The sequence below is a fragment of the Ciconia boyciana genome, chromosome 9 (assembly GCF_034638445.1).
Source record: "Ciconia boyciana chromosome 9, ASM3463844v1, whole genome shotgun sequence".
NCBI lineage: Eukaryota > Metazoa > Chordata > Aves > Ciconiiformes > Ciconiidae > Ciconia > Ciconia boyciana.
In genome coordinates this window covers 19825307-19852647 of record NC_132942.1, presented here as the reverse complement: position 1 = coordinate 19852647, position 27341 = coordinate 19825307, and the positions used below count along the sequence as shown (strand labels likewise).

Genomic DNA, 27341 nt, shown 5'->3' with positions numbered 1-27341 from the left:
CCCTTGCCCGGGGACGCCAGGCACCCTGGTGCTTATCTTCCCTGTGCAGGACAGGGCTGCGGGGGCACAATTCCCCCAGCTGGCCACCGCCACCTCCACCCTAGGCTCTCTGGGCACTGTTTCCCCAGCCTCTCCTAAACCTCTGGCCAGTCTCGCTGCCCTTCTCTGGACATTCACCATTTAATTGGTGCCTTCAAAGCAGTGCCCTGAGCACATGGCTGAGCTCGGCCGAGACCTCTGCGGGCATCATGTGTTGCTCCTGCCCTCGGCCACCTCCGGCCCCAACCCCCCGCACCGCTAAGAACAGCGGAAAGATGATGTTTCCAGGGAAAGGAGAAATGCAAGATAAACCTGTGGCTCCATAAAATACTTCCATGTCCTCCCATCTCCTTTCCCTGTGCCTCCTGCCCCGCTTGGCTTCCTCCAAATGTTGATGACCGCAAGCCAGGAGGGACCAGGCGTTTCTGAAACACAGGCTGCGGGCTTTGGCCGTGCGGTGGGGCAGCGGCTGCCGCAGGGACAGGGCACAGCAGGAGGGACAGAAACCTCCCGTCTGTGAGGGGCTGGCCCCAGCCCCCCAAAAGCAGCAACATCAGGCGCTGCTGGGGAGGGAGGGGTGTCTGGCCCAGGGGACCCGGGAGTGGGGATACGCTCACTCCCTGTCCGGGTGGGCTGGGGAAGGGGGCACAGAGGGTGGCGTGGGGTGTAAAACTGGTGGCACGTGGCCCGGGGGGACAGAGGTGGCCCAGAGGGTGACAGCACCCCGGGGGTGACGCGGACGGCCCCGCGGGAGACAGACGCCAGCCGCAGGGCCCGGGCAGGTCAGCCCTGAGGTGGCGCGGCCCCGGGGTGGTGCAGGCCCCGAGGTGGCAGCAGCACGGCAGGCCCGGGATGGCGCAGGCCTCAGGCGGGGCGCTGGCACGAGCGGCGGGGCGCGGCGGCCCGGCTCGGGAACGGGCGGGCGGCCCGGGCCGGGCCGGGGGCGCCGCAGCAGGGACCCTACCCTCGGCCACGCCGCTCTCGCCCGCCGCCCGGCGGGGGCCCTTTAAGCGCGCCCGGGGTCGGCCGCGCAGCTCTCGCGAGACCCGCCGTTGCGCCCCGCCCCGCCGAGCGCCGCGGCCGGACCGGGGCGGGCCGCGGACTACGCGCCCCGTAGGGCCCCGCGCGGAGCAACGGCCAATAGCGGCGCGGGCGGGGGGCGGTGGCGCGCGGGCGGGCGGCCTATGGCGTGGCGCCCCGCTCCCGCGCGGGCGGGGCGGGCGCCCGCCCCCCGCCCCGGTCCCCCGGAAGTGATGTCACAGGCCCCATGTGAGCCGATTGCAACACATGCAGCGCGGAGAGGGGGAGCGCGAGCAGCCGGTGTCCGACGTCAGCGCTGCCGCCAGCCGCGCGCCGCCGGGGGGGACCGGGCCTGAGGTGAGGGCGCGGCGGGCGGGCGGCGGCGGGGCCGGGTCGGGGCCGGGGTTTAACCGCTGTGTCTGTGCCGCCGGCCCGCCACAGGCCGCCGCAGCCGCCGCCGCCGCCGCAGCAGGAGGAGGAGGAGGAGGAGGGAGAAGATGGCGGACGATCCCAGCGCTGCCGACCGCAACGTGGAGATCTGGAAGATCAAGAAGCTCATCAAGAGCCTGGAGGCGGCCCGCGGGTGAGCGGCGGGGCCTGCGCCGCCTCGGGGGCGGCCGCGGCGGGAGGGCGGCTGCGGGGCGGGCCGGCGGGCAGCGGGGTTGTCCGCCCCGGGAACGGGGGGCGGGGGGGGTGGTCCTGGCCGGAGCGGGAACCGGAGCGAGGGAGCTGCTGACCGGCCCGCCCAGCCCCGGGCCTGCCGCCGCGGGGGTGGGGGAGGGCGAGGCGCAGCCCCGGCCCGGCGGCCTCTTCCCGGGCCCCGGTGCCCTTTTGTCTCGCCGCGTGGTGAAGCGGCCGGGTCCCTGCGCCCGCTCAGGGGCTTGGGCTTGGAGAGAAAAGCGAGGCTGGGGGCCGGCGAATAGGGCCGGGAGGGCCGCGTGCCCCCCGGGGACACCGGGGAGGCTTAGTCGCAGAAAGGAAGCGTAACCGTATTTGCCGCACGGGAAAAGGGCAGCGCCTGCCGCGAAGCTCCCAGCCGGCTTCGGCTGGTCGCGGCTCGTCAGCTGTTTTTTCCCCCACCCCCCTAAGCGGATGAGTTCCCTCCGGCCGCCTCTGCGGGGGTGTCACAGGTGTCCGTCCCGGCCCTGCCGCACCGGGCAGAGGAGAGGGGACGCAGGGCCCGTGCTGGCTGCGGAGCTCCACGTCGCGTCCGGCCTTGCCGTGCCCCCTGGCCACCCCGTGCCAGCTGGCACCGGGGAATGGCGGATTCCAGCTGGAGTAGACGGCTCCTCTGGCCCCCGTGCAGGCTTGGGCTCCTCCCAAGGGACCAGCTGGCTCCGGGAAGACAGGAGGGTAAGGGCAGGGAGGCAGGGGCTGCTTTATTATTTCTCTTAATTACACTTATTTGATCTTTCTCACTGCTTCACCTCCCAGTGAAAGTGCTTAGCTCCATTTCCCCAAAAGCAATCTCTTCCAAAGTTTCGATAGCATTAAATTTAAAGTCTCTTATCCCACTTACATTGTCCTTGCACTTTGATTTATTTTTTTCCCACCAGAAATAACATTGCTGGATGTTTTCACAGCCTGTCCCATGCCAGAGGTGACATGGTGCCTGTTTCTGTGTGTAACTCAGCAGGGGCTTGTTGCATGGGTCAGGAAGCCACTCGGGCTTGAGTAATTCTAAGAACTATAGGTACTGGAGCTGTAAAATAGCAAAGAAAGTGCATGTCTTGGTATACAGTTCAATAACATAAAAATGAAGGGTGACTCGTTAGCCACCCTTGTGGCTCCAGTTTCCATAGGCTTATCTGAAACAGTGTTAATCTAGCTGGGGCACCACTGGCATTGTACTGTGGCCACCCAAAAGGCAGGTTGCCTTTGGACAGCTCACGTAAGCCAAGATGCTGTCTTGTTCTTTCCTTAGTGCTGTTTGTTCTTGTGTGTAGAGTAGGCCAGGGGAATCGTTCAGCTGAAAACCAACCGAGGCAGGAGGGGAAAGTGGAGGAGAACCCAAGCGACAGGTCTCCCTAAATTTTTATCTTATTTACAATGTAGCTGTGCAAGGGATGGGGGTATGGGAAAAAGGGAGTGCGGAGTCAGGGTTTTACTCCTCTGCAGCAGAGTGGACTTTGCTGAAGCTGGTCATTCAGCTGTGCCTTCACACAGTGTTGACAGCATGCGTTATACTTGTGGGGAGGTCCCAGCAAGCATGGGAGCATGTAAATGATTTTTGCCATGGAGTTGAAAGGGCTTGGGGAGCTATGGGCATCAACGTCAGCTTGTGAAAACTGCTATCTGTTCCTGTAACAGCACTGAGGGAGGCTGGGGTGTGTTTTGGAAATGTACAGTTAGCATTTTGCCTCTCCCCAGTTCAAAATGTGGTAGCATAAGCATGTCTACCTTTAGCGGCAGCTCTCATGTTGTTTGGAATAGATGAATGTTGCAAAGAACAAGATTAAAACTGATATCGGAGAGCTCCTGGGAGAGGTGAGGCTGAAGGGCTAGCTTGGAGTGGGTAGCTGTTAGAGGTAACAGCTTCTTGGGGTCACAGCCCAGATGTCTTCCCTCTTCCCCATCAGCGATCGCTGGCACATCTCTACTTTGTGGTAAAGATGCTGCAAGCGCTATAAAATGCGTGTAGGAGGTTTAGCTGAGCCCTCTGGATCCAGCATATCTCCTAGATGTTGTGATATTGCTCTTCCTCCATTTAATATGTGTGCTAACTGCTAAACTGTCACCTGACGAAGGCTGCTGATGCTAGCAATCCTTCTATAAGCAAGGTTATGCTGGTTTATGTGTAAATGCACATTGTGCTTCCAGAGAGGGCTAGCTAAAATTATCCTAGTCTGTTTGGGTAAGGGGAAGAGATGCTGCAACTTTTGCCACCAGAAGTATTAGGCTCCCCAGTACCAGAGGTGTGAGGCAGTGAAACAGGCTTTTCCAGCCTTTGGGAGAGTCGCTTCCTCTTCCTGTGAAGTAGGAAGACCTGTTCTGGGGTGGGTTAGGGGGCAAAGCCTTTAAATAGGGTGATGTGGAAGGCCAGGGACTCCTTGGCATCTCCACCTTCCCTTACTCATGTACTCCTAATAGTGACCCAGCAGCAGTGTCCCAGTTTCATGTGCTGGTTGTTCCTGCAGTGGATCAAAGGGACGGGAAATGGAGGAAGCTGGAGCTACACGTTCAATTCACATGTGGTGGTTGGGGCACCTCTGCTGTTATCCAGCTACTTTGGTAAAATCGCAACGAAATCTGCAGAATGTTATCAAAATCTTAAGTAAGCATAAAAGCAAGGGAATGCTTTTATTGTGTCTGGGATAGATGAGGTAAGTGGCAGTATTTGGTCAGAAAACCAAGGGAGAAGATTAGAGCTTCAGCTTTACCAGAAGCTGGTCAGCTAGAGGCCAGCGGGGGTAAGACTGCTTCTCAAACTTTAAGGTAACATCCTAGCAAGAATGTCCTGTGTTATTTTTCCAGCCCTGATTAGGAAAGCTGGCTTTCTCACTGATCTCTGGATAGTAAGAATCTGGCAAATCAAACCAAGGAAAAGTAGTTTTTAAAACCCCAAACCCCTGTCTCTGCTGGCAGGGAGTAGAATGAGCTTTTGGATGTATCTTGCTTTCTAAAACAGAAGTGTCTGTTATCTCCTCCTAGCTCTTCCAAAGTTGAGTTGCAAACTGATACTGTGGAAAGTTAATGAGTTGATCTTTCTGATTTGGTGAGAAGGGAAGGGGGAGTAGCTGATATCTGCAGAGTATGTATGAGCGAGAGCAAACGAGGCCTGAGTTCTGTGCTACAGGCAATTAACCTTTCTAGCCAGAAGAAGAGGAGGGTAAAAGGCTGGTGATGAGCAAGTTATGCCCTTGTGAGAAGTCTAGCCTTGTGATTCATCTCTGGTAGCTTGGAGTGCTCAGACTTTCATCAAGCATCTGTGCTTCTCCCCTACAGAGGGATTCTGCTTTCAGTTCACAGCTAGTTTTTGTAAAACAAAGTCTTGGTGAAAGACTGTGCCACTCGGAAGTTGCAGCCATGTCTTTGCATGTGGATGTTGCAGCAGCTCAAGTCTAAGCAGTATTAGCCACTATGTTTTTCCCTTATCCTCTCTCTCGGGGCTTTTCTGCCATTGCTTCATGCAGTTTTCCAGTGTCAGTGTTAAACTGACAATCACTCTTTGTTCCTTTGGTCTTTGCAGTTCTGAATAGTTAGAGCTATGGTCAGTTTTTTCTGCTAATCTAAGCTGTAAATGTTTGCAAAATCAAGTATCGGCAACAACTAGCAGTCTCCCTGCAGGCTTAGGCCTGAGATGTCACATCTGAATCACATTTGGATAACTTCTCAAAGTCTTAGAAACAAGGGCTTTCTTCATGAAAACAGCTCTGCTCAGAAACAGTTTGTGAACACCTCCTCTGGGCAGATGGACTCTCTGACCTTGAGTAAGAGCGCAGCCGGTGCTGATGCAAGGTGTGGAGCTGCATTATAATGGTAAAACCTTTGGGAACCTGCTCCCTTGAGATATCTCTCCTGCCTTGAACTTAAAGGCAGGGCTAGACTTCTGTTCAGAGCAGTAGCCCTTGCGAGTTATTTTACTGAAACAGGAAAAGAGGAGGCAAAGAGAATGGTGTCTTTGAAGGCTCTGTCTGCAAGCGCAACTACAGTTGACAAACAGTGTGTTGAAGAACATGTTTCCAAATTAAACTTTTTTGAAAGGTGGGGGGAACAGGGCATATGCAGGCTTCTGAGCAAATGCAGAAACTAAGTCTGAACAAGTAACTTATTCTGGTTGTAACTGGAAGAAATGTATCAAGGCAGGAGAATGGAGAAATGGCAAGAGAAGGGGAAGTCTTGGTGTCTCCAGAGCTATGGGAAAGCAAAGCGATGCAGTTTCCTGCTAGGGTTTGGATTCTGCTAAGTTGAGACTTCCATCTGCTATATGGGAGAACCCAAATATGAGATAAATAAAAAGTGACCAGGAAGGACAGAGGCCTGAAAATGTGTGGGAATTCCTGCAAAATGAAACATATACTAGTTCTGCTTGAGGGTGGAAAAGCTGACCTGTTGCTTAGACATAAATGATTTGCCCAGCTTGTGTTGCAGAAAGCATCATTTGCAGCTGGGTTCTCCTGCAGTCCATCTGGAGCCTTGCTGATCCTGATGGAAGGGCCTAACTTTGGAATTAGCCTCAAGTTGCTGCTGTTTCCCAGCCTTGTGTGACAGGGACAGGAGGCTATGCATCTCCACATCTGGGTCTGGGATGTCCTGGGATGATGCTGCTTCTGTGACCAGGCAAGTTGGCAAGGCTGAGACCTGTTTGGACAACCTGGTGGTTCTGGAGAACAAGATAGTCTTGGCCTGTTCTACTGTTAGCATGGTGGGCCTTTCCAAAAGGAACCTGAAAGCCCACCTTCTTGTGAGTTAACACTGCAGCTGTGAATGCTACAGCAGCACTAGCTGCTGGGATGCATTTAGGGAGTAACTGGGGTCAGTTGCAAGTAGATGTCCTGTACGGGTTTGCCTTGTTCCTGATTTCTTTCGAACAAAGTGCTGGGAAACTGGTGGTGCTGGGGTTATATTGTGCTGCATCGGTGAGCTGTATTTCTCTCCTGAATTAGGCAGTGCAAATATTCACTCCTGGGAGCACCTGCAGCGCTTGACTGTAGATGGCTTGTTCTTCTGACAGCAGGTGCTGTACAGCTTCGTTGCACTGAAGTTGCAAGTGTGCTGGAATAACTGTTGAATAGTTGGATGTGCTAGAGTAGTTGGTTCTTAACTGTGGTGTGAATTCCTCTACTGCACCATATATGCATATAAGATACAGTATACCATATATAGTGGTGTACTGTGTCTTATGTGATTGTAACAATACCACTGTGTCTAGGCAAGTACCAGTATAACTATCTTGTCTTTAAGTGATATCATACATCAGGAGGAGGAGTTGGTGTGGTCTTTCACTGCTGTGACTGGTTTCTGGCCACACTGCCAGAGATGTGTTGGTTAAGAGGCTCCCTCCCCTGCTCCCAGGCTGGCAGCAGATCTCTTTCCCTACCTTCTTTATCGGGATCTGTTTGTTTTTGTGGCTGTGCCTTGGGTCTGGGCTCTGGGAAACAGTTTAACCGTTTATACAGGATCTGTTTCTGCAGAACTGAAGCTTTCACCTTTAGGACGTTCAGTATGATGGAGACCTTGAACCGGGCCTGGGTGAGCTGGTCGATCTGTGAAGGGCAGTGCTGTGGCAAGGTACTACTTGGCTTTCCAACTTGTGCTGTGTTACTTAGGTTGCAGTGCTGATATGTCATGCTAGTGCCAGTCATGGAATAGCCTTGAGGATCTCTCCACAGCAAGCTGATGTCTCCAGTGGACCTAACTTTGTTAAAAGTCTTTTGCTTCTGCTGGAATCTGGGCTGGGCTAGCCTTGGGGTAAATGGCTGTCTTTCACTCTGTGGAATGTGAAACAGATGAGTGAGGCAAGGACTGGAAGAGTAGCGTCTGTGGGGTGGCATGTGGAGTTTATCTTTACTGACAAGGAGTTTTCTGCTTTGGCTTTATGATCTGCCATTAGTGTGTGGAGTGTTTAGGGAAGTGGTTATGATTTAAGTTCTTACCTAAGCCAAATTGCTTCCTTGAAGTAGTGCTTTCTCAGCCCACTTGTCTTAAGGGTAGTTTCTAAAGGAGGTCATGTTTCTGTTACAGAGGTAAAGGCTATAATATTAATACTGCCTTTTGCTTCTGGTAGTGTGAGGAGAAGGAGGAGACATTTGCAGAGAGGCCGAAATAGAAATAGTCGAGGGCAGAACTGATACCTCAGGGCTCTGTGGCAGGTAATCATGTAGGATGTACTGCAGCTGCTTACACACTGTTTCCTGGCTTTGACTGTTTGAGTCTCTTCAGGCTGCCTGTCTCCATAGTGCTGGGGTTAGAAGCTGAATATGGATTTCATGTGAACAGGGCTGATCCAGCCTCTCAGGACTAAGGCAGTGTCTCTTAAGAGCTTGTGTTTTGGTGGTGTTGAGGGTGGGTGGTCTGAGAAAGCTGCCCTCTCTCTGTGCCAGGTGAGAAGGCAGTTGGAACTGGGGAGAATGTCCAAAAGGTTGTTGACACCCCGCTGGTTGCCTGTGTCTAATTGTTATAAAACATTTCCTGGGCTTTCTCATCTGCCTGCTCTACCTGCTCCTTTTGAATTATAGCAACAATTAGGGAGTGCTGTTTTGAGAGTACACTCTAGCAAGTGGCAGAAAATGACCTGATCTGGGAGAACGGTTAAGTGTCAGACAAGAACTCTAGTAAGTGTTTTATAGCCTTTGGTAGTTCGACAGCCTGACACCCTCTTTTACAACTTTGTGAATCATTAGCGAACAGTGTGATTCATACACAGATCATCATTCACATAGAGCTAATGAATGAGATCCTGACTGCTGAAGACAAATGATGTGGTAGAAGATGGGAATGAGCACCTCCAAAGAGGACAGACATTTTTGGCTTTGTGGCAACTGGATTCCCCCCCCCATTAGTTCCCTATTCCCATGTAGCTCTGAGGCATTAACATCTTAACAAGCAAATCTGGATTTGTTGCTTCAGTCCCTCTGTGTACATCTTGTACCCAACTGGCCCATTAGCATAATGCAACAAGTCTTTTAAACTTGGAGCATTAATAATTGGAGAGGGAGGAGGGAGAGCAGAGGAGCTGTGGCAAAACTGAGCCTCCCAGTGAGTCACAAATGTCTGAAGTGCAGAAATGTCTGTTCCACTTACCAGTAATTGGGCATCCGGACTTTCTGCATGAGGTCAGATGCAGCCAGTAAGGCCTATTCAAAACATGCCTACGCAATTATGTTTTGTGATGTGTTGCCTTTGATCCAAGGATTTCAGAGTGGCATTGATTCACCTTCCCTGTGGGGTGTGCAGTATCTACTCATGCTGATTCAATGCTCTTCAGCAATATGGGATGAAGTCAGGATCTGCTCCTGGAGCTGCAGAACTGATTTGGGATCTGGGTGCTGGTGGCTGCCTGAGAAGCAGCCACAGTGTCGGAGCTGGCTCCAGCTGGGGACAGGAGGAAGCTTGGAGCATGGAGCTGCTTACACTCACCTCTGTGCAGGTAGTGCGTGGTGGACCAGTGGGCAAGGGCTCGCTGTTACCTGCTACCTGTGCAGCCTTCGGACACGTGATACCTGGCCAAACTCTCTGCTATGTGGAGAAAGAGGTCTGTGACCTGATTCTTCTCTCACCTCCTTTCTGTCCCTGGGGAGTGATGCATGCTGAGCTCAGGAGGCAGATCCTGGCAGCAGGCCAGTGACTGCTGAGGGGGGGAAAGCACTACCTTGCCTGACCCTTGGTGAGACACTAGCCAGTCTTGCCTCTGCTCCTTTACTGAAGCAGCCATCTGCTGCCTCCCTGTGGGAAGCTTTCCCTTGCTGCTGAAACAGGGGATGCACTGAGGAGAGCAGGCTCACTTCTCTTTTCCAGGGTGGGTTCTGGCTTGGTGCTTCGCTCCCTAGCTTGCACATGGTAAGCTTGCTTGGCATCTGGGGGCTTTTCCTCTTTGAGAAGGTCAGTGGGTTAGGGTAAGAGGGCAGAATACCTTTTCAGGACAGTCTTAATGTCTGTGTTCAAGCTGTTTCTGGTTACACGGAGTGCTTTTTGTATATCATCTTCCTGTAATGCTGGCAGATGCAATAGAAGATTCCTGTCTAAGGGCTCTGGGACAGAACTACAGCTTGAGAGCTTGGCATTGCGTGAGCCATAGTGGCTCACGAAATGGTGGCAATAGCTGCATGGCTTCATGCTGTGCAGCTAAGTGATTTTCCTTTGTCCAGGATAGAGGTGGCATTCAAAGACTGATGGGAGAATTGGCTATCTGGAGTGTTTCTTCGACTCAGGGGAGGGGGGGCTCACGTTTTCCAATTAGTGTTTATGCTGAAAAGTACTCTTGAGGAAAGAATGACTTGGTCTCCTGGCTCTGCAATCCTCCCCTCATATCCACCCTGCCCCCATCCTATGCTTTTTCTGTATTTATGAGGTGGCACTGGATCCAGAGAGGTCATCTCTGCCTTACTTTTGCTTGGGAACTGGTCTCTTCCGTATCTTCATTACCATTCTTTGGATGACCTGGAAACCTTTGAGGAGCAACTTGTATTGATGTCACCTTTCAGTAGATGATCCAGAGTTCTGGTGTATGCTGTAGTGAAATGCAAATTGCCTCTGAGGTGAGGGTTGTGAGGTTCTTGCTGAAATGATGCTGTAAAAAGTACTGCCAACAGCATGGCTTTCAGCTCAACTTCACATTAAACTTCAAAGGAGCTAATGGTAGGTCCCATTGTCAGCTAACCAGTGTTGTGTGCTCTGTCTAGGTATCCATGCAGCACTTGTCTCCTGCTCGAGCTGTGCTTTGAGCCCATCATCTGAACAAGGAGTGTGATTTAATCTATTTCTGATAGAGACATCATAAAAAACTGTTGCTTCTCAAGCAGCAATTAAATTGAGGCATGTTGGCTGTTTGTTGCAAAGCATTAAACTGATGTTCTCACAGGTGATGCAGTCTTTGGGTAAGCTTCCAGATGATGTTGCCTCTGAAGCACTGAGGGGATCCTAGACTCTTAAGATTGTCTCTGCTCTTTCCTAGCAGGCTGACAGGATTTCGAGGAGAAGTTATGTAGCTTTTGCATCTGCTGTCATCTCTCTAGATGTGGCATCTCAAGTGGACTTGAGCCACTTCCTATTTGATGAAGGCTTTGTCTTATTAAAAGACATTAAGTCTTTAAAGGGCACAGCTATGACCTGTTTATGTACTTCACAGCCATAATTCATAAGTTGTAAGAGCATATGCATAGAACTTCCCTATGTCAAGGTTGACACTGTTGCATACAGGGCTTATATGAATAGGGAGTGTCTAATGGCCTATGTTTTGTAAGAGAACCCAAACCAGCAATTTTGTACTTGCCTATACCAAAGGACACTTACTTTTTATAGCGCTTCATTCAACATCTCTACTCAGATACAGGATCAAAAAAACCTCAAATATTTTTTACTTACATCACTGCCTGTGTGGACTGTGCTTTCAACTTAGTCCTTCACTGAAGTATCATGTGCCTGCAGCGCTATGTGGGTATTTTTTCAGAAGTAGCGCTCTTCTTTCGGGCCTTTGGTATGTGCCTGGTGAAGTTCTGCCTTGGATTACATAGACTGCATCAGTCTTGCAGCTGGCTGTGGATGTGTCAGTGATGGAACTGGTCTAGCCATTGTATAACTTCAGTAGTCTTGGCTGTCCAGGCAGCTTGGGCTCCTCAGTACATGTGATGCCTGCCCAGTAATCTGCAGTCCTCTTGGATGGAGACCAAAAGATGTTACCTTGGGAAGGTAACGCTGCTTGCAGCAGTATGTGGCAACAGTTATTTCATAGAAAGCTTCCTAGCTGTGGTATGTGGTTAAGGTCAGATTATCTGAAAGCTGTTTGCTCCACGCTCCTGCCAGTCTCTGGCAGTTGCATATAGGCCTTGTGCTGCCCTTGGTTCCTGGGGAAAGCAAGACACTCATGAAGCTCATGCCCTGTAAAAAATAAGCTCATCCTGAGTCATAGAGAATGACTGACCTTCCTTGCCTGTATCTCCGCATTACACATGTGCTATTAGTGTAAAATGTTTCATTGTGGAACTACAGCTCAGCTGCTGTTTGTCAGGTCTCCTCTGATACCATAGGATAGGCTGCTAACTGCTATTTATATAGCATGTCTGTTAAATTAATGCTCTCCCTTGCCAGTGCATATCCCAAATTCCAGGAGACAGGTTGAGTGACTGTTCTTCCTCAGGCTTCTGGTTGGGATTGCTCTTGTCTGACAAGTCAAAGGTAGCTACAGTTGGTACTTGCTGGTTTGGTTTTTGTGTGGTATGCAGCCCTGCAGGTAGCCATTTTACTGACATAATGCTGTAAGATGGTAGGAGTCTTTTAGAAAACCACTGGACCAGTTTCTAGTTTCAGCTGAAAGCTGAAGGTCTAAGGATCTGCTCAGCTGTTCCGTCTGGTGGGCAAAAGAGTAGAAACTGAATCCCTGTAGATGAAGATGGCCACCCAGAATAGGAGGCTCAACTGCCAGCTGTAATGAAAACCATCCATGGGGTATACTTGGCAGCTTATTTCAAATGTGATACACTGCTTGCTTTGTGCACTTGCCTTCTGTTGTGGTGGCTTCCTCATGCTGAACCATAAAACACATACACAGTGGGCACCGCTCCTGGTGCCAAACATGGCTTGGGACTCGGCATAGCAATCCAGCTGGTTTAAGTGTCTTCTGTGAAATCCCTGCTCTTGCTTCTGGAAATAACCCAATGGTTCTTTCCATGGTCTGCAATACCACAGCTGTTGTAAGGCACGGTGAGATGCTGTCGGATGATACCTCTTAGGCAATGCAGGAAGATCTTGCAGGGAAAACAAGCTGCTCGGATGCTGTAGTACCCGCTTGCCAGGAATATTGGCAAAACTTTTCCCTTCAGCTTTTCGGGGCTAGGTTAGCAATGATTCAGCACTGCACACACTGCCACTTACTGTGATAACTTGTTAACACTTGCTCTTAGGCCTCTCTGTGACTGGGAAAGCTGTTTGTTTTGTGGTACAGTTGTCTGAAATTCCAACTGTAGTAACATGGAAGTTTTAATAATGGAACAGGCTGTCCTATCCATAAACCTCAATTTTCTAAAGAACTTGCTGTCTCAAGAGAGCAAAATGTGCTTGTTTTTGCTTCCCTCTTTCCCCCAACCAGTTCTCTGGCAGGTTGTAGGAGCAAGGTTGGGGCCCACCTGCAGTGGTTTAGGAGCAGAGTTGGAGCCCTGATCACCATCTTCTATCCTAGAGATACCTGATGCTGGTACCTTTCAGGCCATGCTAAATCTGAGCTAATTGCCAGTTACTGGCAGGGCTGGTGCAGTGTGAGTAGTAACCATAGTACCCAGACAGTGAAGTGTTTCTACCTTTCCAGAGGTTGGCACTTAACTGCCCCCTTGTTTCTTTGTAGTATGTGGACAGGTGCCCTTAATGCTTTTAATTGTTTTCTCCTCTCCAGTCCCTTGTGCAGTGGCACATGTTGTGCTGTCCTGTGATCCAGGATGCTGATTTCCTACAAAGAAAACATCTCTGAGCATTTCAGGTCTTGATGCACGTACTTGCATTACAGTAGCAGCTATTTGGCTGCTGTGCAGGCACTCCTTAGTCCAGAATAGGGACAGCAACTGTACCTAGCTGCTTAAAACTTCCTGGCTCAGTTCAGTCTGAAAGGATTAGATTCCAGCTGATCTAGTATAATTTGTCTTGGGTGCACTAAAACCAGGGGGGGAAACATCTTAGCAATGCTGCATTTTGAAATCTGGATCCTGCTGAGCAGGATATATTTTGGAGTGCTTCGGGTGCATCCTTCCTGCAGGAGTGCTGGGGATGATACAGGGAAGAACCAGCTCATTGCACGTTCGATCCCGAGCTGCCAGTGTGAGCACTGCCCTTAATCTAGACAGATTGATTACTTAATTGTTCACTGTAACAATTCTGTAATGAAGTTCTGTCTGGCAGTGTGCTCGCTAGGGGATTTGTGGTTGGCCATGGCCTGCCAGGCAGTAAATGTCCCATGTGCTTCACGCACAGCGTGTTGGTTTTGGAGGTCTGCTGTTTGGAAAGGCCCCTTTCGGGAGGTCATAGTCAGCATGATTTCCCCTACCTCATTCCCAGAGTAAATGTACTGTAGAACCTGGTGCGCAGCTCATCTAGCAGCTGTGGAGGAGGAGGAGGCATAGGATTTTTCAGAAATACTTGTTGTCTTGTTCAGGTGCAGTGGCTGCAAAGACCGATAAGAAACCTCGAAATTGTATTACTATGCAGAATAACCTATTTTTTCGTAGTGTTTTTGAACAGCAGCTTTCTTAGAAACTCTTTGCTACATTTTGTCTCATTGTGGTGAATTTAGCAGATGCAACCACAGGTTTGTTTTTTAGACCTTGCCATCCTGCAGTAAGATCACATACAGGTACAAAGCTTGTTTTGAGAGGGGAAAATCGCTCTCCTGTGGTAGGATAACAAGGTCTTAGTGGTGTGTGAAGGAGTTCTGCAGCCATCCTGGTCACTTGAGTGCAGATCTGCTTCAGCTGGTATCTTGCTGGTCTCAACCTCTCTGGGACATGGATATAAATCCAGGCTGGAATTTACTGAAGGGTTGGACCAAGCACAGTACTGTGCTGTATTAAACTAGTTTGAGGCTTCAATGAGGGAGAATGCATCATCTAAGACACCCTTTTAATTTATTTGTTTGCAGTAGTAAATCACAAGGGCTTGTGAAGTCCGCTGTATTACCTCAGGTAGGGTGCTATGGGCAGGGTGTTCCTAAGGAACAGTGATTTGACTGACACATGTGACTCTGCCTTATAGATAAGATGCTGTGTGTAATATAAATAATTACCAGTTATGGTGGCCCCTTCAAGGTGTGGGTTTGCTACAGTCCAGCTGGCTCACAGTACACAGAGCTGTGCTCCGGCCCGCGGCTTTGCTAACGCCAGTGTTTCTGGGGCAGTGGAACATAACACAAGGCCAGGGGCTGGGATTTGAGGGGTGGCTTGCATTTGAAAAACTGAAGGTAGCTTTACAAGTGCTTTTTTACTGAAGAAGTGGTCTTGGGAGGGCACACCTGGTCTTCCTCCTTGCTGTTCCTACCTGCTCCCCTAGCCCACTGTCTGCTCTTTCCCCTCTGTCCTCAATACAGGAAAAATTGCATGAAATCTCTTCCTAGCAGGAGAGCCATGGAGAACCCAAGGGGCATAATGGTCCCATCTCCCACCTGCCACCTTGGGATGCCCTTAGTTCATGCAGCAAGTTAGGCATGATGTGCAGAGCTTTCTAATCTCTGGGAAGTCTGAGAATCTCTTTCAGAGGAAGAAACGAACTGCGTGAGCTTGCCTCAAGAGTGCTACTTTCAGAAAAGTCAGGAAGACTTGCTTTCATTCTCATCAGCCTCTTACTCAAAGGAGCCTGCTGGGAATGATAGGCCATTATATCTCCCCTAAGGCTTGTGCCATTCACTGGGGTAGCTAACTGCGTTAATTGAGTGGTATATGGAGTATTCTGGGCTGGTGTGACCTGGAAGTCTGATAGCTGTCAGCATGGCTCAAAGCTCCTTCTGGGAATAATGTGTGCAAGTGTCTCTGACTTTCTTGATTAGTGTGTATGGGGATCTTGGATATTAAAACCAATTAGTTGTCTTTAAGGTCAGGGACTTATTTGACCTACCAGCATCTGTTTCAATTTGGCCTGAATTGAAGATCTTTGGAAGAGGTCTGTACAACTTTTGTAAAGAGGCTAATGAAGTGATGCTTTTTAAAGCACTTCCCTGCTATCTCTGTAGCCCAAACACTTCAGGCAGGATGCTGGTGCATGACTATCGGAAACAGCAGTAGGCAGGTACTACGTTTGCCTTGTCCTGCCATAAGAAATGTAAAAGAGCAAAACCCATTTTTTTAATGGCTGAAAATCACTTTGTTGGTGCTCTGACTCAGAATCCTGAGTAGAGATTTTTTTTCCACAGAGCTTAGTTGGTTTGCCCTTGAGAGGGCTAGAGGACACGATGAGGCATTTGATTTTTATGCCATACTCTAATGTGAAGTATGAGGTCTGGGTTAAATGTGAGACAATGCAGCAGCAGTTCTTCAGACATCTGGGATACTTCAATGGCAAATGGGAGGTACCTGCTGGAAGGCAAACAGAAACTTCCCTGATTTTTTGTTTTGGCTTTGGATGGATTTGAACCATGAGGCTGCTTTGGGGATTAAGACTTCTGCAGGATCCACCCCAAAGCCATAGGAAAAACGAATATCAAGCTTACTTTTTTCATTTAAGCCATTTCTGTGATTTGTGGGGTCTTACCTCCTGACTCCGTGCCTGGGGTTGGTGCTTCTGAGCTAGCAGTCATGTACTTAAGCATGCTTTATTTAAAGCAGCTGCCAGAGTTGGTGGGCTTCTCTATAAAGCAAAGTGCTAGTGGGAAAGTAGAAAAGACTAACTGCTACAAAAGCATCCTTCCAGTTCATTTTTCTGTCTTAATCTGAGGAAAACAAAGTGTTAAAACCACACTTGGGCTGGCTAGTGCTCCAGCTGTCTGAGAACAAATGGAATGGGCTTAAAAATGTCCTTAAATTATGTGGCTGCATTGTTTTAAATATTCTCTGCTAGGGACTGCTTACATGCCCTTAGCTTGTACATATGTTCTTTTTTCCAGAGTAGTATCCCAGGTTAAACAAGCAGCTTTTGGAGGACTTGTTCAGGTTAGCCTCTACTAAGCACTTGGTTATGGAGTCAAATCCTCTTGAAGAGCCTGTTTTGTTTTGTTTTCTCTTCCATTATTGTCCAGCAGAAGGGGAGTTTCACCAATAACAGTGAAGTGAATTATCCTTGGCAGGGGGAGGGAGGAGAGAGCTGTGTGCATGGAATATGGTATGAATACACTTGTTGCTTTGGCTGGTGGCTGCTCACAACCCCTCTTTTTTCCTTTCTCAGCAATGGTACCAGCATGATATCGTTGATCATTCCCCCCAAAGACCAGATTTCACGAGTGGCAAAAATGTTAGCGGATGAGTTTGGCACCGCCTCCAACATTAAGTCTCGAGTGAATCGCCTTTCAGTACTGGGAGCCATTACATCTGTACAGCAAAGACTGAAACTCTATAACAAAGGTAACTTCTAGCTTGTATGGATGCTGGCAAACTTCCCTTGCTTGGAAACAGCCTTAAGTTTCTGCATTATGCAGTTTTCTGCTAATCAAATCTGTTGGCCTGTGCCACTGTTTTGCACTGATATTCCAGGTATGTTGCCCAGGATGGCAACTTCAAGGGTAGATCTTGGGACTAGAATAAGTAGGATGGCCCTTGTCTTTGGTAAGCAGGCTCAAGATTCTGTCCTTAGCAGTACTGACTCTTCTAAACTTGGCCAGCCTTAGGATCTGTTCCACAATAATTCATTTGCATTAAACTAGTGGTTTTCCATCAAGCAGAAACTTATGTATGCCTTATGCATGCTGCTACGCAGCTACCATCATTCTGGGAGGAAATAGACCCAGGCTATCTAAAACGAGTACTGGAAAAGAGTTCATTGCTACTGCCTTTACACTGGCAAGTGGCCTTCATTGAGCTGGTCAGTATAAATCGCTGTATAAGAACTAGGGAAGCCTCATGGGGATGTTCAGCCTTTTTCTGGATCCTATGAGCTTGCAAGCTCATGGGTTTAACAGACAGGTACATGTTCTTGCAGCTTTGTTGCAAGTCTTTCCATCAGTGTTACCTTTAGCTTCTGTTATAAGCTGTTCAGTATATGTGCACTAAATTATTTTGTTTTCTGTTGTAGAGATCTGGGAGGGAATGAGTTGGGGAAAATGGAAAGTAAAAATCTTGAGAACTTCAATTTCAACTCTGTCTTAAGTCTCAAGGTCTAGTAGTTAGCTCGTGATAGGTACAGCTTGCAGCATTTCTTAGTGATCTAAAATGACATTGTGTCCTTTGTAGTACCTCCAAATGGTCTGGTTGTTTACTGTGGAACAATTGTGACAGAAGAAGGAAAAGAGAAGAAAGTCAACATTGACTTTGAACCTTTCAAACCAATCAATACGTCGTTGTACTTGTGTGACAACAAATTCCACACAGAGGTAAGAAGTCTCCTATTGCCTGCTGGTCTTGCAGTAGTCAAAGTAAGACTGCTTTGCTAGACTCACTGGAACAATCCTTGGTGTGCTTGAGTCCACGGTTTATAGAACAGCAGGCTTTAATTAAGACATCCTGCTGCCCACTGGATGGCTTCTGACCAGCTAGTATTCAGAAATGTGTGATATTTGCTCAAAGCAGATGAGATATTGTCCAGCTCCTACTACAGATGACTTCATGGCCCAGCTAGTAACTGCTGAGTTTGTGCAACCCACAGACATAAGCTTTTCTCTGTAATGGGAGGCAGAATTTTTTTCTTACCCTTAGAGGCCCATAGATCTTATTCCAAGCCAGGTCTTAAAGTAATGCCAAGATAATATTAGGGTTGCCAGTCTTGATATCAGATTTGTTAACTGAGGCCCTTGATGGAGAACTGGCATATGCCTGATCTGTCTGGGGTAAAGTGGGATTATTTTTATCCAACATCTGCTTATCTTAGTTAAATGAATGGTTTGAGGCATATTTAAAGTAATGTGGATTACACTAGTCTTGACTGCATGAAGTCAGTTTATTGTGTCTAAGTCTGTTTTGGCTCTGCTGGCAGTTGCAGAGGTCTCAATATTTGTAGTAGATGACTGACTGCCTTTCACATCCATAGCGTTCATGTGTGGACTGATGTGTGGACTGAGACTTAATTGCCTGTCATCAAACCCATATGACACGGGCTTGACAGGCCCTTCAGCAATGTAGTTCTGCTTGTTTGCTTGGGTTTTTGGAGATCTGATCCATGATTGGGTTTCAAAGGGTAGGAGGAGTACAGGAAGGAAAGGTATCCTTGTTGCACAGGTGAGGTATATCCCTGTTATTTTGTCTCCCCACCAAGGATGAAATCCCAATACATTTTTGACCTATCAGGAATAACAAAACTGTGCACAAGTACAGCTCTTGAGTTCTGCTGAGCCCACATGTCCATAGGCAACTGAAAGCAAGAGGTAAATAAGAGAATTCAGGAGAGAGCCAGAGGTGCAAAGCCAAGGGAGATATTTGTCCCTGCAGTTGTTGGCAGTGGATGGACAGTGGTGGGTTGCCTTCTACCCTATGAGGAAAGGGATTAATTTGGTCTTGGCTGCAGCTACTGCCTCAGGGCACTGATTCAATACAGAAAAAGTAGCTGCTGCCCGGCAGGCTGTTCCCAGGAGGCAGCTGTAAATACACTCTTGCTGGTGTGTAGCATTACTCAGCAAGAGTGGCAATAACTTGAGAGGAATTTGTGGTAATTGCTACTACTGATGATGTGATTACTACGGCACTTTTTTCCATGGGCTGTTTGCTCTCCTGTGTCTTTTGAGTATGTGATTATTACTTGGTATTGTCTGCACTGCAGAATCAAATCTAGCTGTAAAAGCCTACTGTATACTATCTTGAGCAATGAGATGATGTTAGCACTGAAGTCCTGATTTGTCTTATCTCATTTGGTTGTAGAGCTGTGCTTTTAACCCAGTGGTTCCCCCCAACATGCCACTAGAAATCAACAGATAGGGCATCTGGCTCAGTACATCAACAGATTTCCTATGAAAGTGAGGACATGTCAAGGAGCAGAGAAAGGATGTGATCTCACCTTCAGGCTGAAGCTGCAAAGAGGAAACTTGGCCCAGGCTGAAGGAACAGAATAAAAGCAATAGTCCCTTTTTTGTGCTTGATAGGTCAAACAATGGAATTGCTGACATAGAACTAATGAAGGGGAAACTGGGGGAATCACTGATCGTTGGATACTTTATTAAAATAAGAGGGAATCAAGAACATCAGAGCTGTAGTCATCTGCTGCCTGGCAAGAGTATCTGATAAGATTTCCTCTAGATATTTTATTGCCTGTGTGAAACCAAAGTAACTTCCCAAGAGGGATATGAACCCTGATGTGTGTCTGAAGGGTAGGATTTACAATGACTTATTTTGATACCTTGGCTGGAGCATTCATTCCAGTCACACGATTTGCTTGGCTCTGTCCCAGTTAAATAAATTGCAATGTAATATGCCACTTCCTCCTCTCATTCATCCCACTGCTGAGGAATTAATACAGAATATTTATTTTGGCCAGTAGATTCTATTAAACCTTAGTGTCTGCTTCTTTTAAGCTTGAAAGCTGTAGACTTGGTTGTGTAGATTTTGGATAAAGATGACTGATGGTTTTTATTCTTTCAGTTCAGCCCAATAATCAAGCTGGCAGGCATGCAGGCAGTTAAAGGTCCTGTGCAGTAAACCAACACCATCGCTCTTTCAGTATTAAACTGGTGACTTAAAACAATCTGAATTTGACAAGTTCTCCATCCTTCTAATGTGTTTTTGCCGGCCAGAAAGAGGATTCTTGCTTTTATGTTTATTGGGCATGTATAAGTGAATGGAAGTGTGTGTGTGCGTGCTGAATGTGCCTACCTGCTCAGTCTGCCCTTGAGGGAACAGTAGCTCACAGATTCTCTCAAAGGTGTGTGGAGTTTGGGTAGTTGTGGATGTCCCACACCACCAGAATCAGGGCTGGGTAGGAAATTGGACAAAAGTAACTCAAAAGCCTTGATACTAAGCAGTGCTTTAGTTGTTACTCAACTTAAATGACCTTATAGGATGAATTTTTGCTGCCTTTTCTAAAGGGAAGAAAATTGAAGGATAACTTCATTTTCCAGCAAATATTATGGCTGTCTTCTTTATAGCCAGTTAATGCATAGTTATGCTGCTGTTGCATAATTCTGCTTTGTAAGGCTGAATTTGTCAGAGCTGCTGTAGATTTCATCATTCTACCTTTGGGACTTTTTGAAGTCAGCAGGTGCAGCAAGACAGTATTTGTGGTAGTGGGCAAGTTGAAAGTCTGTATCAGTGCTTTGTAGTATAAAACTGAACTGACAAATATCCTGATCAGTGAACTAAGCAAGTTCTGCTTTCCTGGCTGGAGTGCTAGAAAAATTACTCTTCCAGTTTTGCCAACTGGAGAGGTGGTGCAGCCTTGTAGAGGTGTGATCTGTTTCACTTAACACTTCCCAGAGCCAGTCTTTAGGGTTTTGCTATCACACCTGCCTGTGATGTCATGTGATGAACTGCTAATGCTGTGAAAAGAGTTATCAAGCTTAAGCATTAGTTTTCTTTCTGCTCTTGGCAGCATTGTGTGAGATAGTAATCTGGGATAGTCTCAGCTCCTGAATCTGCTGCTCTTCCTCTCGTTTATTTGTAAAAAATAGCAATGACCACCTACGGAAGTAAAATTTATTGAGGTGTGTTGTTTCCAGTAGCCTTTCTGAACCAGGGTCCTTAAACTGGTGCTTACTGCTGACATCCTTTTCTGTTCCAGGCTCTTACAGCACTGCTTTCCGACGACAGCAAGTTTGGCTTTATTGTAATAGATGGTAGCGGTGCACTCTTTGGAACTCTTCAAGGAAACACAAGAGAAGTCCTGCACAAATTCACTGTGGATCTTCCAAAGAAGCATGGTAATGCAGTAGTCTATCTCTAGGCTGTTTGCAGCAGAATATTGCAGGGTGGGATGTGAGGGTAGAAGCAGGGAACTTGGCCTGTAGGTGTTTAGCTCTAGTCAATTCTTTGCTCCCCTGAAACCTGACAGCAAAGCCTCTAGTCTGAGCCTTCTGTCAAAATTAATTAATCACTGTAATATGTAGTTGATCTTCTTAAAGTGGCACTTTTTATTTCTTCGTGCATTTGACCCTTTACTTGGTTTTGGGACACTCTTAACTAAATATTACTAGCATAAGTAGTAATACCAGTTGGCAGTGTCTTTAAAGTTTGCATCTGATGGTGTTGCATGCAAACCATAGTGAAAAGCAAGAAGCCTGTTCCTTGCAAGAAGCACAGAAGCCTAATGAAGCAAGCAAAATTCTAGTTCCACTATACAATGCTGTATTGTAGTGAGCCACTGATGAAATCAGCAAATTGTTAGCTACTCCTGGTTTACCGTCCTTCTCTGTAGATTAGGATGGGACAAAATGAAATAGAAACGTCTTCCCCAGTAAGTTTCTGCAGCAGACACTGCTGGGATGCGTTGCATCAGCAAGAAAGGTATGTGAGCAGTGTAACAAAGGAAATTGCTTTTAATGAAGGTACAGGACATAGAAAATGTGCGCAGATGTTAAAAATTTCTATAGAGAGTTGTGAATCTGTATAAAAAGAAAAAACCTCAACATATTTTCCTCTGTGGGATACATGGAGAAAAATCTCTTGCTGTGAGTGAACGCTCTTTATTCACTTGCTGTTTCAATGAGTGCCCCTGGCTCTGCTTGTGGCAAACTAATTCTGAAGGCTGCATCTGCCCTTGGCTTCAGTTATTCAAGGCCCGGTTGGGACCATGTACTAATAACCTTCCTGAAATGAAATTACTTCCAGATTGCTACCTCACATCTGTTCTCTCGTAAAGGTAGAGGAGGTCAGTCTGCCTTGCGTTTTGCTCGTTTGAGAATGGAAAAACGACACAACTATGTAAGGAAGGTAGCAGAGACGGCTGTGCAACTGTTCATTTCTGGCGACAAGGTGAACGTGGCTGGTCTCGTTTTAGCTGGATCAGCTGACTTCAAAACTGAATTAAGTCAATCTGACATGTTTGATCAGGTGAGTGGCCTTTTCTGGCAATGTTTAAGCTGTCAGTAGCAACATGGTGATATTAGTAGTAGCTCTGGTATAAGATGCGTCTCAGGAGGAATGTAACTTTGGTGTCTTAAGTGATTTGATTAAAACTAAAAATCTGATGTATCCTAGAGAGGTCTCCCTTTCCTAATACCTCCTGCAAGGAGGTAAGATCTCCTTTTCTTAGTAATGGTGCTAATAAGAAATCTGTCCTCCCCACTTTGGAACTGATGTTCATGTTCTTTGTGTTCCCAAATCTAAAGTAGAAGCTTTATTGGACTTAAACTCCACTAAACCTAATTTCTCTGTCCCTGTTGCCTGAAAATTGTGCTTCAATATTAAGCATTCAGAGGTCCCTCTGACTCAGAACCTCTGCTTGCAAGTGAAGCAAAATAGATTAATGCTGTGACTCTTGCCAGGTTTATTCTTGTGGCTTTATGAAGTAAGTCTTATGGCAGTGCTGTGTAATAGACTTTTTCATGTCTCCTCTTTTTCTTGTTTAGCGGTTGCAATCTAAAGTGCTCAAACTAGTTGACATTTCATATGGAGGAGAAAATGGATTCAATCAAGCAATTGAGTTGTCAACTGAGGTCCTCTCCAATGTGAAATTCATTCAAGAGAAGAAACTAATAGGTATGTGACTACATGCTCAGCCTTCTCCTGAGCCAAATATGCTTGATTGAATGTGCTGATCTTGCTTAAGACCTCCTGGTAATGCCTTTGTGTGCCACCTCAGCCCTGCAATACTTTCTGAGTTGAGCAGAGCATGACTTGTAGTGATTCTTTCTGATACCTGGACACCTTCTCAAATGCTGCAGGACTTAATGAGACTTTAAGGAGTGGGAGGCTTTTTTGTGGTTGGTTTTTTTTTCCCACTAAACTTCTCAGATCTTCTCTGTTTATCTCTTCATCAGAGATTGCCTTAGTTTCAGGCCTTCTGGTGACATTTGGGTGGGAGGGGAAAAAATATCTCTTCAGATTGCTTGCATCTTCAGCAAGATGAGAGTTAAGATTTATTTTGTTTTAAGATGGCAGTAGAAATGATCCCTTGTTTGACTGTCAGCAGACATACATTGCTAATTTGAAAGCACAAGAGGACAATAGTAACAGTAGCTACCTTACACCAAAAAGAGTGAAGTAGTGCCTGCTGGTGGGTTAGTCCGATTGATTGTTTCATAGCAAAGGTAAGCCTTTTAATGGAGTGAGATTCCTGACAGGGCAGTGTTTGGAGTTGAGTTTCTGCCAATGAATGTTCTAAATTACATGCTTTGACATGTTATCATATCCCTTGCTTCCTTCAGCAGCATTGCAGTCTCCTTTTCCCGTTTCTTCTTGCATTCAAATCAGGCTTGTTAAAAATCCATGTGGCATGATCAGTGTTCATGACAATCTCTTTCTTTGTATCCTGGCTGCAGGACGATACTTCGATGAAATCAGTCAGGACACAGGGAAGTACTGTTTTGGCGTTGAAGATACACTAAAAGCTTTGGAAATGGGAGCCGTAGAGATACTGATAGTATATGAAAATCTGGATATAATGAGATACGTTCTGCACTGCCAAGGCACGGAGGGTAGGTGGCGCTTCTGTGAGACTGAAAGGTTCATGAGGGTTTAACACCTAAGCCGTCTCACTTGGATAGATTACGCTGGAGGAACCCCCTACATAGATCTTTTAAGGACTTGATCAAGGGGATGTTGTGTAGGCAGGTCACTAACTTGCAGCTTCCCAGCTACGCTGGGGCAAAAGTCTGAAACTAGCAAGCTTCCACTGTGGAGAAAGAATTGCAGTGCTGGGGTGGCAGCTTGTCACGGAGCTAGCATGAAACCTGCCTTTCAGTTGTGTAAATAAGTGTGATACCAGTACATTAGAGAAGGGAGACTGACTTGACCCTTATGGCCAGAAACAATTCTTACTGACTATAGACAAACCATATGCCTACAGCAGGACCTCTGCCTTTTTTGGTTTTGGCGCTACAGTTACTCTCTACTGTAACTGTAACTCCACCCTACTGAGTGCTCAGAGGGTGGACTGTCCTTTCCAGCTGCTGAATTTCAGAAGGGCTGTGAACTGCTTCACTCTCTCTACACTGTTGTTTTGTGGCAGAACATACCCTGCTGTGTAGAAGTGGTGTATGACAAACAGCAGCCTAGTTTCTGAAGCAGTTGGATATCTGTTACTCTCTACTGATGTGCCCTCTTTGGTTTCCCATAGAGCTTCAGCTAGAAATAAAAGCAGTGTCAATGACCAAACCCTCTGTGTTGTAAATGCTGGCTGTTTGTCAGTCTCTTGCTGTCCTTAACCTGCATCTGGTAGTCTTATCCAACCTAATTTTTTTTTCTCTCCCTTCTCAGAGGAGAAGATCCTATATTTGACACCAGAGCAAGAGAAGGATAAATCCCACTTCACAGATAAAGAGGTATTTCAGCTTTGGGGCTTGTAGATTTAATCTCAGTGTAGTGGTGCAGCATTCTGAATATCTGAGCTTAGTTTGTCGCAAGCATGTGAGCATGATGACATTTCTGGCACTCAGATGATACTTCAAGACTACAGGTAGGCTCTTCCTGTTCACCTTCAGTGTAACCCCTGAGTTCTAGACTTGCTTTTCTCCAGTCTTTAATGCTGCCAATTCCAAGGCTGTGTTAAATGAGTTGAAGTGACAGGTAATATGGGGTCTTTGACCACCATCAAACCATCAAGAACACAACCAACATGTTGCAGGCTGCAACATGCAGGCTAAGGTCCCAAATCATTACTCCCTGCTTATTGTGCACTGATATGGTCAGTACAAAACAACGGTGAGGCTAGAAACTGATGTGGATTTAAGTGCAAGGGAGTGTTTGCTTCTAGTTACATTTGAAATGTGGATCTGTCATTCACTGCCTGTGAGTTTCTTGCCTCTACAGGTCAGAAAACCCTGACTGTATTACTGTCAGGAGCTGTATTCCTTTGTGGAGTAAGCTGGGCAAAAAAGTCTGTCCCTTGCAAAAAGGGTGGTCATCTCTGTCTCATATTAGGACTGCCAGGGTAGCCATTTCCAGCTGCTTTCCCTCCTGGTGGGGTAATTGCTAATTCTTTCTGTGCACGGAAGGTTTACAATGTTATCTGCAATGATGTAGTGTTTCTATGCCAATAATCACTTGACCTTCTACTTATAAAACTATGCTTTTTGCCTCTGTATTTGCCTAGATCAGTATTTCCTAGAGTAAACAGTGCCTGGTTAGATGAGTGGCGATGGACTGTTTGCAGGGTATAAAGCAAATCTAAAGAAACAGTGAAAACTAATAGTGTAGCATGAGGTGACAGTTGAGCAGAAGAATAGACAAGGCATTTTCTCTCCCGCTTCTGCGCTAACTTCTATAGTATGGAGGCCCAAAACAAGGCCTGTCAATATTTAATTTCTTAGCACCGGGAGCCTTCTGCTTTTGCCAGCACTTGTCTGATACAGATGTGTCAGGAATGCCTACCACCTGGACCCTGGCAAGTGTGTTGGGCTGCTCCAGCCTGCGGAGCATGAAGGCTGGTGTCTCTGTCTTAGGACTGAAAAGACCATGGTGATGCTTAAGCCAAAGACAACTTCTGGTACGAATTTTCTCAATACCTGACATGCAGTGACCATAACATTTTTTTATTATTATTATTTTATTTTTTTCCCCTCAAATGTCTACATAGACTGGCCAGGAACATGAACTGATAGAAAGTATGCCCCTTCTGGAGTGGTTTGCAAACAACTACAAGAAATTTGGAGCAACATTGGAAATTGTTACAGACAAATCACAGGAAGGATCCCAATTTGTGAAAGGATTTGGAGGAATTGGAGGTAAACTGCAAGAGAAAAATGTATGGGTTTTTTTAATGCTTGATTTGATAATCTGGTGCCAACACAAGTGGAAAACTAAACAGATTACTCTTCAATTAGTCATGATACCAGTTTAAGAACCTATCATGTTCATCAGGGGTGTCCAGGTGAATTCATTGCATATTCGGCAAGATAATCTGCCTGGGCTGTCACTTTCGGACTGTGTTCCTCAGATCCGTTTGTCCTTCAGAGTGCTCAGAGGGTGGACTGTCCTTCTTTCCAGCTGCTGAATTTCAGAAGGGCTGTGAACTGCTTCACTCTGTCTCTGCGCTGTTGTTTTGTGGCAGACCATACCCTGCTGTGTAGAAGTGGTGTATGACAAACAGCAGCCTAGTTTCTGAAGCAGTTGGATATCTGTTACTCATCTCTCAGAACTTCCCTGTACTTTGCTCCCTGGTCTTCCACTTCTTTTCAAAATAAAAGTATTTTTAGCCCAACTTCATGGAGAAATGAGGCTTCTGAAATCCTTCAGTCCTTCTCTTGAACCCACTGACCAGTTTCAGCTAAGTCTGGCAGAGGTGCAGATAGCTCATGTGCTTCAGTCTGACAAAAATCATTAGCAGGGTAGAGCAAAAACACCTGCCATGCACCTTGTTCTCTGCAGACTAGTGATTCCAGGGCAAAGCTATTGCTTATTTGCTGATAAGCTAACTGTTGCCACTTACTGTGTTCAGGTTGATGGATGTAAAATAGAGATGAGTGTATTGTAAAGAGGAATTTCTAGGGGCCAAAGAACACTGATCAGAAGGAAACAAGCTTGAATTGTTTGGCTGCATAAGGAGCAACAGGTTTCTAAGTTTTCAGGGTTTATAATTCCAGGAGTCCTTCCTGTCCTGCCAGATCCAGCCTCTTTGCATGGTGGGGTACTCTTTGCTACCATGCTTCCTGTAGACTTGAAAGGAAATACTCCTTGAATACCCTTCACCTAAGTAAATGTTTCCAGGGATAAAGGCTTTCCAGAAACCCAGGTTGGTGTTTGGGGTGGGAAGAGTCCAGGAAGACAGCCACTAAATACTGCTTTTACTCCATTATAAAAGTTACTTCAGTGCCAGCTGCCTTCTGAATTTAATTGATAGGCCTTTGTCTGAGCAGTTATACTAGGACAAAGGATCTGTTACTGGTATTTTTTTTTGAGATACAGTCCTCCTAGAATAGGCTTGGC

The 27341-nt window shown here is 47.0% G+C and overlaps 1 protein-coding gene across 2 annotated transcripts in view; it reads left to right on the top strand.

The window, feature by feature from the left end:
* The first annotated feature begins 1267 nt into the window (after window positions 1-1267).
* Window positions 1268-27341, top strand: part of ETF1 (eukaryotic translation termination factor 1) — a 30294-nt gene continuing 4220 nt past the window's right edge. For both annotated transcript variants that reach the window (XM_072871957.1, XM_072871958.1), the window contains exons 1-10: window positions 1268-1416; window positions 1501-1642; window positions 16570-16745; window positions 17571-17710; window positions 21040-21178; window positions 22117-22307; window positions 22826-22955; window positions 23738-23893; window positions 24675-24739; window positions 25993-26140. In XM_072871957.1, coding sequence (XP_072728058.1) covers window positions 1557-1642; window positions 16570-16745; window positions 17571-17710; window positions 21040-21178; window positions 22117-22307; window positions 22826-22955; window positions 23738-23893; window positions 24675-24739; window positions 25993-26140 — 1231 coding nt within the window. In that variant the 5' untranslated portion in view covers window positions 1268-1416; window positions 1501-1556. The remainder of the gene's footprint in view (window positions 1417-1500; window positions 1643-16569; window positions 16746-17570; window positions 17711-21039; window positions 21179-22116; window positions 22308-22825; window positions 22956-23737; window positions 23894-24674; window positions 24740-25992; window positions 26141-27341) is intronic.